The 12,822-nt window shown below is 36.4% G+C and overlaps 2 protein-coding genes across 7 annotated transcripts in view; one reads left to right on the top strand and one right to left on the bottom strand.

Moving 5' to 3' along the window:
• The first annotated feature begins 453 nt into the window (after window positions 1–453).
• Window positions 454–12,822, top strand: part of LOC132372986 (pregnancy zone protein-like) — a 41,133-nt gene continuing 28,764 nt past the window's right edge. The window contains exons 1-10 of the mRNA XM_059935285.1: window positions 454–623; window positions 2,649–2,829; window positions 3,609–3,762; window positions 3,910–3,962; window positions 4,528–4,548; window positions 5,008–5,176; window positions 6,456–6,540; window positions 8,681–8,804; window positions 10,262–10,376; window positions 11,998–12,107. Of these exons, the coding sequence (XP_059791268.1) occupies window positions 541–623; window positions 2,649–2,829; window positions 3,609–3,762; window positions 3,910–3,962; window positions 4,528–4,548; window positions 5,008–5,176; window positions 6,456–6,540; window positions 8,681–8,804; window positions 10,262–10,376; window positions 11,998–12,107 (1,095 nt within the window). The 5' untranslated portion in view covers window positions 454–540. The remainder of the gene's footprint in view (window positions 624–2,648; window positions 2,830–3,608; window positions 3,763–3,909; window positions 3,963–4,527; window positions 4,549–5,007; window positions 5,177–6,455; window positions 6,541–8,680; window positions 8,805–10,261; window positions 10,377–11,997; window positions 12,108–12,822) is intronic.
• KLRG1 (killer cell lectin like receptor G1) overlaps window positions 2,374–12,822 on the bottom strand; it is a 209,446-nt gene continuing 198,997 nt past the window's right edge. For 5 of the 6 annotated variants that reach the window (XR_009505306.1, XR_009505309.1, XR_009505307.1 and 2 more), the window contains 2 exons: window positions 2,656–2,842; window positions 2,374–2,577 (listed from right to left, as the gene is read on the bottom strand). The gene's annotated coding sequence lies outside the window, so the exon portion shown is untranslated. The remainder of the gene's footprint in view (window positions 2,578–2,655; window positions 2,843–12,822) is intronic. The other variant, XR_009505308.1, reaches the window with a different exon arrangement.

The raw sequence follows: 12,822 nt of genomic DNA, 5'->3' as shown, positions 1-12,822 counted from the left end.
ACAGTTGTAAAAAGCAAAAGCTAAGCTTTTAAACAAAGGAGAGATCATCTTCATACTTATTTTGTTTAACATCTGTGATAAATTTTATTTCTTTGTTTCATTAAATAACTGTATTGGGTGAAGCTTGGGAGAATATGTGATGCTCCCTGGTCTACCAAGAAGAGATTTGGGAAATGTATTTACATAAATAGCTCTTGTTAAAAAAGAAAAAGATCAAGAATGTTGATTGATTTCATCAAATCATGTCATTTACTTTGTTTTTTCTTAAAGATATTTAAAGTGTTGATTAATAATCAGAGCTAATGTAGCCTCAGCATACTATTTTTCAGGCACTTAGAAAATTTGAGCAAGTGGATGAAAGTGATCTGCAATTGATTTTTTTATACTGGAAGTAGTTAATATGTTACCAAAAAAAAAATGGTTAGCCATTTACTTTTACTGCCCATTAGGTAAAATAAAAACCAGTGATTCTGGAACAAGAACAGAGTTCAAGGAATCAAGGACTCAAGAGTCCCATTCTTTCCTATTCCTCTCTGCACCATGAGGGAATGTCAGCTGCCTATTCCAGTCTTGATTCTGCTTTCCTTGCTCCTGCCCAGAGATGCTTCAGCTACCTCCAAACCGTAAGCAACATTTCCAGAAAAGTCTATTGCTCCTCTTCCCATTGTGTTATCAGCTTCTTGATGTCTGTCTTTTTATTTATTTCCTGATTCCCTCTGAAATTATCTGTTGTTGAAAAAGCTCAGAAGTGTTGATAAATTGTTATTGCACAGGTGGTAAAAGGCATACTCCAGTTCTAGAAAACTCAGAGATATAGGGCAGTAACATTTGTGAATAATTTACCAAATAAGATTATAGAATTCTACGACATTCATCAAATAAGAATATAGAATTCCTACCGAAAAAAGATAAATTCTTTTTTGACTGGTGCAAAAGGCTGCGGTGTCTTGGCCATTGTAAAGTGACTCAGTGTCTGTGTCTTCCCCAAGCAGGTATTCCCAAGATGGATGCATGACTTACAGACAAGCCAGGGTTTGTGTGTCATTTCACTCAATCCTACAGCAAAACTTTAGGGCTGGCATTAGATTTGAGAATATACAGATTAACAAAATGTGGCCCCTGCCCTTAGTACCTCATAGTATAAAAAAGAGAGAGATAGAGAGATGGTGCACAGCAAATGAAATAAAATGCAAAAACAGAACCAGGCATTGTAGGATTCTGTGAGAATACGCAGAGATAACCTAACTCTTCATGGGAACTGATACAAGTGAAGGGGCATCACCAAAGTCTACATAAGAAAGTTGCTTTTGAGATGAGTCTTATGAAGCCAGTAGAAGTTTTCCAGCTAGACCAGGACATTTCAGAAAGAGAGAGGGTAATGGGCCAGCAGAGCATCACAAAGTGCAGCACATTTAGGTGATTGTAAACGATGGGCAAACCGCAACAGGAGAATATTTTCTTCTGGATGTATATGGTAATGTGTCTGATGATTAGCCTAGTTTTTCTTCCATCTCTAGAGAGTGGAAGAAAGAAAAGAGCTAAGGTTGCTTCTGAAACAGTAGTGAAAAGCGATTCAGCTCCTCTCCATGTATTATCGTTATCTCTTAATGTTTCCTGGAACAAAGAGTTTTGTGCTATCATCCATATGAAACCCAAGACCACATGTGGATAGGTTTTCTTACTGGTTTCAATGATAATTAATGGATTAATAATATTGTTTGTTACTAAAAAAATTTTAAGTTTTTTGGGGATTTATTTACATATAACTGAGAATTAAAATTGTAAGATATTTAAAGTGTACAATACATATATATTGTGAAAGTATTCTCCCCATTGAGTTTAATTAATCTATCAATCTAACAATTAATCTAACACATCTATCTCTCAAATATTTATTTGGGGGGGTGAGAACACTTAAGTTCTGCTCTCATAGCAAATTTCAATTATATAATTTCAATTATACAGTGTTATCAACTATAGTCACCATGTTATATAGTACATCCTCAGACAGACCTTATTCAACTTATAAATGAAAGTTTGTGTCCTTTTACCAACCTATCCCTATTTTCCTCCATCCCCCATTCCCTGGTAACCATTTTTCTGCTCTATGTTTCTGAGTTTGACTTTTTTTTAAGACTCCGCATGTTGTAAGAGATACCATGCAGTATTTGTCTTTCTCTATCTGGTTCATTTCACTTAGCGTAATGCCCTCAAGGCCCATCCATGTTGTCATGAACAGCAGGATTTCTGAATAATATTTGTGTATGTGCATGTGTGCGTGCGCGTGCATGTGTATGATCACATTTACTTGATTCACTGAAAATTTCTAAATTTGAAAATTATTTCTATACAAAATATATAACAACTCATGGAGTGCTTATCCATAACTTATGAATAGGTTTACTAATATTGAGAGTGAATATTTCCACAGTATAGTAGAAGCATACTGATGTTTAACTTGGTAGGGGTTTTCTGACTTTCTAAGGCCTTCTGGATTGGTCTTTGAAGAAAATACTCCTCTCCACTCCTGTTGAAATCTGGCTCTGCTCTCTGATTGGTGATGATAGCAAAGATCATCTAGAAAACAACCACAGTAATGATGTCTTTTTAGCCCCTCCATGGTTGACCCAGACCCCTCTTCTCCGCAGGCAGTACCTGGTCCTGGTCCCATCACAGCTGTATGCTGGGGTTACCGAGAAGGCCTGTGTTGTGCTTAATCACCTGAATGAGACAGTGGAGCTGACAGTAACTCTGGAGTATGAGATGCAGAGCAGGAATCTCCTCACAGACCTGGAAGCGAAGCACTCCTTCTACTGCAGCTCCTTCATGGTCAGTATCCCTCCTTGGGAAAAGGGAGAGCATTACAGGGAGAGCATGTTAGTTGATGCCTTGCATTCTGACCCCCAACAATAAAAAAGCAAAAGGAAGAAAAAAATGAGGAGTACAGAGCAAATTTCAAATTAGAGTCTAAAAATAAAAGTTCTACTGAATATACTTACATAATATTTACAAACAGAACTAGTGCAATATACAAAAGATAATAATGGTTATAGGAAGGACTTCTATAACCATTATTATCTTTGCTCTTAAAGTAAACTTCTAAGGAAAATAATGTTCATGCCATTACAGATATAAACACATAGATTCATAAAGTTAAGTGACTTCTCTAAGATCTCGCAGATGGTTGATGGTTAATGTATTGTCCTTGTAACCTTTAATTAACTTAAAGTATTAAATAGTTAATCATACCAGCTTACTGCCAACAATGATATGTAATGCTGTTTTTGACCGTTGAAAAATAAAATTTAATAATTATTTTAATACTACCATATTGCTGTGAAAATGTGAGTTTGTTATTGCCTTCATTGTCATAACTTGTTGAAGAATTAGTTCATTTTATTGCAATGACATTTTTCCTTCAGTCAAATCAACAATTCGTTGCTGTCATGTTACACGATCATAATAATCTGTAAAAAGAGGGGACATCACCTTTGACCCTATCCCTTACTAATTTTCATGGGACTAACCAGAGAAATGAGAAAATCACAGCGGCTGAGACATTCAGAAGTGGATCTGGGCAGATTCTTCAGCTCTTTTTGGTTTTACAGATTCCGGAGTCATCATCTTCCTCAGCGTTCATTACTGTGCAGGTGAAAGGGTCAACCCAGCACTTCATAAAGAGGAAGCCGATGCACATAACAAAAGCAGAAAGCCTAGTCTTTGTCCAGACAGACAAACCCATCTACAAACCAGGACAAACAGGTACAAAGAATCAAATGAGCAAAAGCAATTTGAAAGGTTGAAGGTGTGGTTCTCTATTAATTTATGGAAATCCTGGCACGTTGTTATCTGTCTTACCACCCTGAGTTCCCACTGGAGGGTTTCATGAGAAAAATCTCTATGTTTCAGTGAGATTCCGCATTGTCTCTGTGGATGTCAATTTTCACCCTTTGAATGAAATGGTGAGTGTCACAACAGTGGGTAAGATTGGCAGAAACAGGCAAAAATGTAAAACCTATTCTTTTGGAGAACCGAGACCAATATGAGATTCTTAAATCTATCACAGAAAGATCTCAGAAGTGTATCACTGCTGGAGAATAAGGGAGATCAGCTCATCAACTACATTTTTAAAATAAATTAAATACTCAGTTAAAATTATCCCCTTAAAGACTCAATTATTTTCATTGAACTGAAGAAAATAAATGCATTTCATTTCTCTCCTAGAGAAATGGAGAATTTCTCAGAGATAAACATCATCTGCAAAATAAACTATTATTAGGACCTTTTTACCTAAATGCAGATTTCTCAATTGTACATTATTTCATTAAAGGGAAGTCATGATTTCTTAAGAGACGTATGTCCCAAACTAAACATAAAGTGTTGTGAATGAAGTGGGGCCACATTTCCTCATTTGGACAAGAAATGAACAGGCTCACTTCCTCTGGTCCCGATACTGTATTAATGCTAATGTCATGGTGTTCTCTTTCTAAACTCTATCTCACACTCATACTATTTCTTTCTTTTCAGTTCCCAGTGGTTTATATTGAGGTAGGTAATATATTGTGTATCTCAGTTGGGGTGAGGACTCACTGCCAGTTGTGTTAAATTGCCTCTCTCCACCTCCACCTTCCCCACTGGCACTTCACCAAAACTAAATAAACACCGTTTTCCCTGTCTCTCTTAAATCCTGGGGAGAGTAGATAAGATATAAATGAAGGAACAAAATTCCCTGAGATGATGCAATTTAGTGGCTCTTCCAATATTTCTGACCAAGATGGGTATGCATAATCTCAAAAAGAGGTACTATCACCTGTCGTATCTCATAGCTGGGAAAGATGTCCTTTGCTCAGTCTAGAATTCCTAGAAACCTTTGCTAATACCTCTGGTGCCAATTTACCAATCAGCTAATTTTCCAACTCCCAATGTCACTCTCCCTGAAAAGCTGTTCCTCTACTCAAAATTATATATTCAGTTGCTTCTATGAACTTGTGACGTTTTTACCTATAGAATCCCAAGAGGAACCGGATTTTCCAATGGCACAATCTCAAATTGCACTGGGGACTCAACCAGCTCTCTTTCCCACTCTCAGTGGAGCCCACGCTGGGTCCCTACAAGGTCATACTGCAGAAGGAGTCAGGGGAAAAAATAGAGCACTCTTTTGAGGTGAATGAATATGGTAAGAATTCTGCATGTGTCCAAGATATTTATGACATTATAGAGTGTAAGACTGGATCATTTTTACATGTAGGTGACAAGCAAAAATCTAGCATATAATAGTTGAAAATCAGCAAGCCTTTTTATTTATTTAAATATTTGCTAAGCACGTTTCATGCACTATCTCATTTAATCCTTACAGTAGCCCTCTGAGGCAGATCCTAAACCTTCTCCAGTTTACAAATGAACATATTAATACTAGAAAAGTTAGTAATTTACCAAAATCACAGAGCCAACAAGAAGCAAGAGAAATTTTAATAGTTCCATCTGACCCTATTCAAACATCAATTGTTAACCAATACATTATGTTATCTACATGCATCTCTTGATGTATATCTTATAACAGGAGGTATTTCCTGGGATTACATCCTGGCTGTGTGTGACCTACATGTAATCTACTCTAATAATAGTAATCAGACATTGAAACCATCTTATTAGTTATCAGTTATGCGGATTTTCTAACGTAAGTTAAATATATCATGCCATGGATAAGGAGACCTATCACAAAAACAGGATTCCCAAAACTCACCAGAACTGCCATGAGAATTATAGAACCGGGATTCATTATAGAAATAACAAACCTTATACACAACTATGAGAGAGGCTGGGAAAGTCAGAGTCCAACAGGAGGAGATGGCAGATCAGAGGAAATTACTAACCAGTCCTCCTGAAGCATTGGTGGGGATGGACAGATCAGAACACACAAGGGCACCTTCAGATGCCAGAGTGGAACACGAAGGGAAACTGACAGAATCAATGGAAGACTGTTACCTCTCCTTACCTACCACTCCAGTATTTCTATAACCAGGTGCTGATGGTGGGCCTAGGGTCTCTGTGAGTCAGCAGGGTTTAGAAGTTGGGAAGGAGAGCTGGACACAGAGAGGGAAAAAATAAGGACAAACTGGAAACTGCTGGGCCCTGTGTACCTGTAACCACGTCTAACCATGGTGATCTTCAGAGACTAATGATGCTACTTTCCTCCCACCTTTGAAATCTTGGACAGATTCAGAGAAGGAGATTCTAGGAACCATAATACCAGCTTTTAACCAAGTTAACATGGTACCAACTGCCCATGATTATGACGGCATCTCCTTTGCCAGTAGTGGCCCTGCTGCCCCTTACTGTAATTGAAATCACTTTATGTGGCCCTTTGTTACAAGGTTCTGTAGTAGAATCATTACTAATACTTACAGGACCTCCTGCCCACTCTCACCATTTTTTTTCTCTTTTATTGATAACAGTTTTGCCCAAATTTGAAGTCCAAGTGAAAATGCCCAAGACTATTGGTTTTCTAGATGATGAATTTGTGGTATCCGTCTGCAGCCTGTGAGTTACATTTTTTCATCTCATTTCTTTTTCCCTACTTTATTTGTATTGCCCATGATGATCACTGGACTTTGAAGTGTTTTAATTAGCGAAGGAATGACTGTCTCCCCAACTTGTCTGAACTCAGACTAGGGAGCAGTGGTGGTGGCATACAACACTTTTACTGCTAATAATAAAAATTATTAACTGAGCACTGAAAATGTGCCAGGCAATGTTTTAAGTGCCTTGCACTTATTTACATTTTTTTTCTTACACTAATCCTATGAGATGGGGATAATTATCCTCATTTTACAAATGAGGAAACTGCAACACATAAAGGATAAAATAACTTGTTCAAGTTCCTACAGACAGTAAATTCCAGAAGACTGGAATTTAAATCCAGCAGTTCACTCCAGACCCTGAACCCTTCACCACTATTCTATATTGCCTCTGAAAGTAAAAAAAAAAAAAAAAAAAAAAAAAAAAAAAAAAAAAAAAAAAAAAAAAAAAAAAAAAAAAATCTAGCTTCATGAAGCATTTCTATATTTCTATATCCCAGACACTGGGCTAAATTGAACCTGGGCCATCCAACTCTGGAGCCCATGCTCATAGATTCCATGTTATTCCATGTCTTATTATTTCCATTTTTTTATAGTTCCCAATTTCTTAAACTATGGAAAGCTAGAAAGAAGCTAAGTAGACCCTCTATCTTAAAGGCTGGATATATAAGGTAGAATTTAAAATACATGTCATTTATTTCTTCCCTGCTTGCTTTTAGTGCAGTAGAGTTCCCCCCTACATGCACCAAGGAGGTTGATTTTACTTCTTGCTTCTAAAAACAACATGAAAAACATGTTTTCATTCTTCTCACCAGCTCTGATGCTATAAATTTTTCCATCAGAGGGAAAGGCTTTTGATTCAGATATAAAGATAAGATTCAACAAAGTGATTAAATTTAGTAAATAATTTATTACTTTATCAGCACTTTTTTGGGGTGTGGGAGACTATAAAAAGAGGAAGCTTGGGGCTTCACAGTTTGGGCAATAAGTCTCTAACCTAAGTCTGCATCAGAATCTATGGACGTTCTTAGTTAAAATGTAGATTCCTCAGCTCCACCTCTAGAGATTCCAATCATAAACCTGAGGAAGGATTTGGGACTCTGAATATCACTGCATATCTCAGGGAATCTCAATGTGGGTGGTCCATGAAGCATACTTTAAGAAGCAATAGACTAAGTTCAGCTTCACATCATGTCTTAGTCCGTTCAGGCTGCCATAACAAAATACCACAGACTGGGGAGCTTATTAACAACAGAAATTTATTGCTTACAGTTCTAGAGGCAGGTAAATCCAAGATCAGGATGCCAACATGGTCAAGTTCTGGTGAAGGTCCTCTTTCTGGTTCATAACTGGTGTCTTCTCCTTGTGTCCTTGTGTGTGGAGGAAGGGACAAGAGAGCTCTCTAGAGCCTCTTTTATAAAGGCACTAACGCATTCATGTGAACTTCACCCTCCTCCCAAAGGCCTCACCTCCTAATACTATCATCTTTTGGGGTTTAGAGTTTCAACAAGTGAATTTTGGGGGGACATAAATATTCAGACCATACCACGTCACATCTCTCCATCAGATTTGGCAGAATCCGACTGTCATCATGATACTGTTCACTTATAATGTTTTTGTTCTATAGCTAGTGCTTTCCCATTTAATTCCTCATTTATCCTCTTAAAATATACATGAGTTAGGGAGGACTTAGAAATACACTGTGTATGCTTCCCTAATTTTTTTCCTAAAACAACTTAGGAGGTATTGGCAAAGCTAGAAACATAACCTAGGTAATCTGACAGCAGAGAAAGAAGGAAATAAGGCAGTTTTATAGTAAGACTTCAGCTGAGAGGGAAGAAAGATCTGAGAAAAACTGCATTGTTACTTTTCCATTTGGAGGTGTTTCAAAAAGTATTTCAGTATTCAGTAAGTATTTTCTCTTAGAGTTGTAGATAATTAAGACACAGTTTCAGAATAAGTGCTTCTAAAGTACAAACGCTTTGGAAGGAAATACAATTGCTGTCAATGAGTAAGATGGGTATATGAATGGATCAAATCCTGTGAAGAACATCTGAGTTATTTATGTTAAGTATTTTTTGTATGACTCTTTACTGTTATAGATACACATATGGAAAGCCTGTCCGTGGTCTGGTGACAATTAATGTGTGCAGAAGATATTCACGATACAGTTCTACCTGCCATGGAAAACATTCACAAAGTATCTGTGAAGAATTTAGTCAGCAGGTATATGGAAATCACTCTCCCCAGGACACTAACACCAGATCTTGTTTTCTTGTGGCTGATAATAGAATAGAGAATACAATACAATACAATACAATATGAGAGTAGTGTTTGAAATAGTCACCTAGGAGAAGTGTGGAGTAAGGGAAACATTTTAAGATTGCCTGGCAATGATCGGAACCAACTTGAGGGCTGGGCTCATGGATTTATAATGGTATTTATTTGGCCAGTTTTGTCATTTCCTTCTGACCGCAATTGACATGCCAGGTATATGGGCATAAAAGGATGTGGAAGTCTCCAAAGTTGGCTTTTATCAAACGGATAATAGAAGAAGAATGTGACAGATGTTAAGAATTGGGCTAGTGGGAGAATCAAATGACACCCTATGGAATCTACCCTGCGTAGAGGAGACTGAAAGCAGCATCAGGTTGAGGAGAGGGGGACTGAGAGGGATGATGAACTGGAGGCCTCGATTACATCAGAGAAAAAGTGGAGCAAGAATAACTAAGGGAAACAGCAGTAGGACACGTATTAAAAAATGAAATGTTTGAATACTGATTTCAGGGGAAGAGTATATAAAAGTCCAGGGTGCGGCAATGTGAGCGGACACTATAAGGGTGTGGAAAAGCAAGTTATCAAAGTTGTAGAGACCAAATAAATGAAAGGCTAGGGTGGTGAATATGATGATGAAGTTCAAGATAAACATCGATAAGCAAGATAAACATGAGAGAAATCTAGCTGCCAAAATCCTTACTATATCAGGGAGACTAGGATTAATTTCTGTTTCCAAATGAGTCATGAGATCTGCATATAAGTACATTAAATAAGATTAATTATGCAATAAATATTTTCATGTAAATAAGTACAAAAATGAAAACAAATCTTGATTATAATATGAAACCCGATGTTTAATTTAGAGATCTAATTGCTATAATGATTCATCTAGTCAAGGAATATATGTGTTTTTTTTAATGTCCTAGATATCAAGAAAACACAGTTAAGAAAATACAGTCCCTAGTCGATATTTAGGTGGAGGTCATTACAGAGGCTCCTTAGAACATGTTATGTCTGAGCTGAGTTTAGAAGAGCAGTAACTGTTGGCCAAGATGAGAATGGAAGAAAGAATGTTATTTGAGGAACAATATACACACACACACAAAGAGATAAAATGACAAAATACCATGGTACATTGGGGAAACTCTAGGAAGTTTAATATGACAGCAATGGGATAGGCTTTTGGAAGAGAGGGGAGAAGGCAAAGGTTGGCAATGATTAACTCAATGATTAATGAAGAAATTTTGTATCATTTGGGGGCTTGGGAAAAGATAAGCACCCAAAAGATGGTCAGAACATTTGTAAAATTTCCTTCTGTGGCCAACACAAAATGTTCATAGGTTGGTAACTGACTTTTTTTTTATCACAAATCAGAGGACCCAGGAATTCTCTTCCTTTCTCTTCAGGCAGACGAGGAAGGCTGTTTCACACAACTAGTAAAAAGTAAAATATTTCATCTGAGACAAAAAGGATATGACATGAAATTACAAGTGGAAGCCAAGGTCAGAGAGGAGGGAACAGGTTTGTATTATTTTTAAATATTTATTAATTTATTAAACATTTATCAAACTTCCATTCCATGTAAAATGCTTTATAGTTTCTGGGGACTGTAACAACGGCATGGTCTCTGCCTTCAAGGAATTAGGAATCTACAAAGAAATTATATATATGGCTATGTATATACGTATGCACGTATTATATATAACCGTAATAAAATTTCCCCAGGAAATGTAAAAAATAAGGGCCAAATGAGCATGAAGAGAGAGAGTTAATTCTAATATAGAGCTGAAGAAGGCTTTGAAAAGTAACATTTGAGCAGATTTGAATAGAATGGAGAGTATTTTGAAAGATAGCAATGGAACAGGAAAGCGCAATAGGCATAAAACAAATGTGTTCAGTCCCAGAAGAATCTTAAAAAAGTAGGCTGGTTTAGAAAAGTAAATCATGTACTAAAGAGATTAGACTTTATTATGAAAAGCATTGGATATCTTCAGATATATTTAAGGCGAATGACCTAAATAAATTGATTTTTTTTTTAAAGTTAATTCCAGGAGGCATGAGAAGGACAGGCTAGATGAAAAATGTGTTACAATGTGATACATCAGAATACTATTCAAAGGTGACCCCAAAGATTACAACTTGGGGGCCGGGGAAATGGAAATGTCATTAACCAAGATAAGGAAAAGATGAGAAAGAGCTATGGTGATGAGAATGTGTCAAAGATAATTAATCACAGTTTGGAACATAGAGATGGAAATTGATTCATTCCATTCATGTCAAAATGAAATTCATTTTGACAATTTCAAAAGAAAGCCAGAACAAAATCAGAACCAGAAATGTAAATCTGAAACCATTCTCATTGTGTCCAGATCCTCCTAAGAGTAAATGCAAGTGTTCTGAAAGTGAGCTCACTTAGCATTGCTAAATTGAGGCTAGAGGCAGACAATGAGGGGCCCAAGAACAGAAACAACTGCAGTTAGGAAATAGTATCAGATAAGTCAGCAAAATAAAACTAGAAGTCACAGGGTTAGGGGAAATAAGGACAATTTCTTAGATGCCACTGGTAGGGTTTCAGTGGTACTTATGTATGAAGTACTTCTGAGAGTTCATTTTGATGAGGTCTGAGATGAGAATACCATATTGGAAGAAAATAAGGATCTTTTAGACTTGATAGAGCGGTGCTTTAGATGATGGAGTTAAAATACAGATCACACTTCACTGAATGGAAGAGCACTGGGTATTGGCTATACTTTTCACCATGTGGTAAAAAGAATGTTTTTGCTGGGGAAGTAGTTTGTGATAGAAATTTAAGAATATTTTTAGGCCAATGTGAAGAATCAAGTTGTATGCAGAAAGTTGTTGGGGGAAGGCATGGATGTGAAATAGACACAAAGATAGAGCAAGATCCCAGAGGAGATGAGGTGAAAAACTTCTCAAGAACATGTGTGGAACAAGCAGAATATTTGTGAAAACAGAATTGAGGAAGTATGGATACCAATGATTTTCTAAGCATGAGAAATTCTGGAAAGACTAAGAAAAGAGTATATGGATGGTATTTTGTTACAATGGAGTGAAACTGGGATGGAAGTAGGAGGTGAGCTGAATATATGGAAGAGTTCAACTTCACTGAATTATTTTTCAGGGTTGGAATTAACTGGACATGGATCATGTGAAATCACAAACACCTTAAGCAAACTGAAATTTACAAAAGTGGATTCCCATTATAGACGTGGGCTCCCTTTCTTTGGGCAGGTAAAGTAATCTTTTCAATATAATCATGATTGGGGGGATGTGGCTTTTAAGAAAACAAATTTTTATATCACAAAATCAAAATTTATTATAAAAATGAATATTTATTTAGAGTAAGAAAAGAATAACAAATTACAAATTTGAAAGGCAAATACTGTCACAGAATCCCCCCAAAAAAAGCATATTCTTACTAATTAACTTCCTAACACACCTTTATAATACACTTTTCCTGTATAGTTTGGCTGCATACTCTTTGATTGCCTCTTTATAAACAATGATTTTATAATATAATTTTCTATAGAAAGAATAAGATATTTTCATCTAGTTTTTTTATTATTGTTAGTTTTTTAACTTTTTTTTAGTTTCAAGGCTCAATATTCATAATAATATTGCTAAATTATAAGACTGATATCCAATTTAGTAAACTATCAAGGAAATGTAAGATTTCTAGGCATTTTACATTTTATTTTGTAATAACTAATCTTTGAATTGACAGTTTACAGGCAATTTCCTCATTTTATTGACGTATACGAATTTGATATTGTCTTAAGGTATTCCAGTATTTTGTATCAGATTGGCAAGAAATTAATAATGGGGCAAGACCATTTCAGGTCAAGAGAAAAGCATGAGAAAACTGAAGACTTGGAGGATGAATATGACTTGGCCAGAAATTTAAGAAAGATGAGAGAACAGCCAAGGCTGTAGGTGTACAACAGCT

The sequence above is a fragment of the Balaenoptera ricei genome, chromosome 10, assembly GCF_028023285.1.
Source record: "Balaenoptera ricei isolate mBalRic1 chromosome 10, mBalRic1.hap2, whole genome shotgun sequence".
Lineage (NCBI taxonomy): Eukaryota > Metazoa > Chordata > Mammalia > Artiodactyla > Balaenopteridae > Balaenoptera > Balaenoptera ricei.
This window is presented reverse-complemented; position numbering and strand designations above follow the sequence as displayed.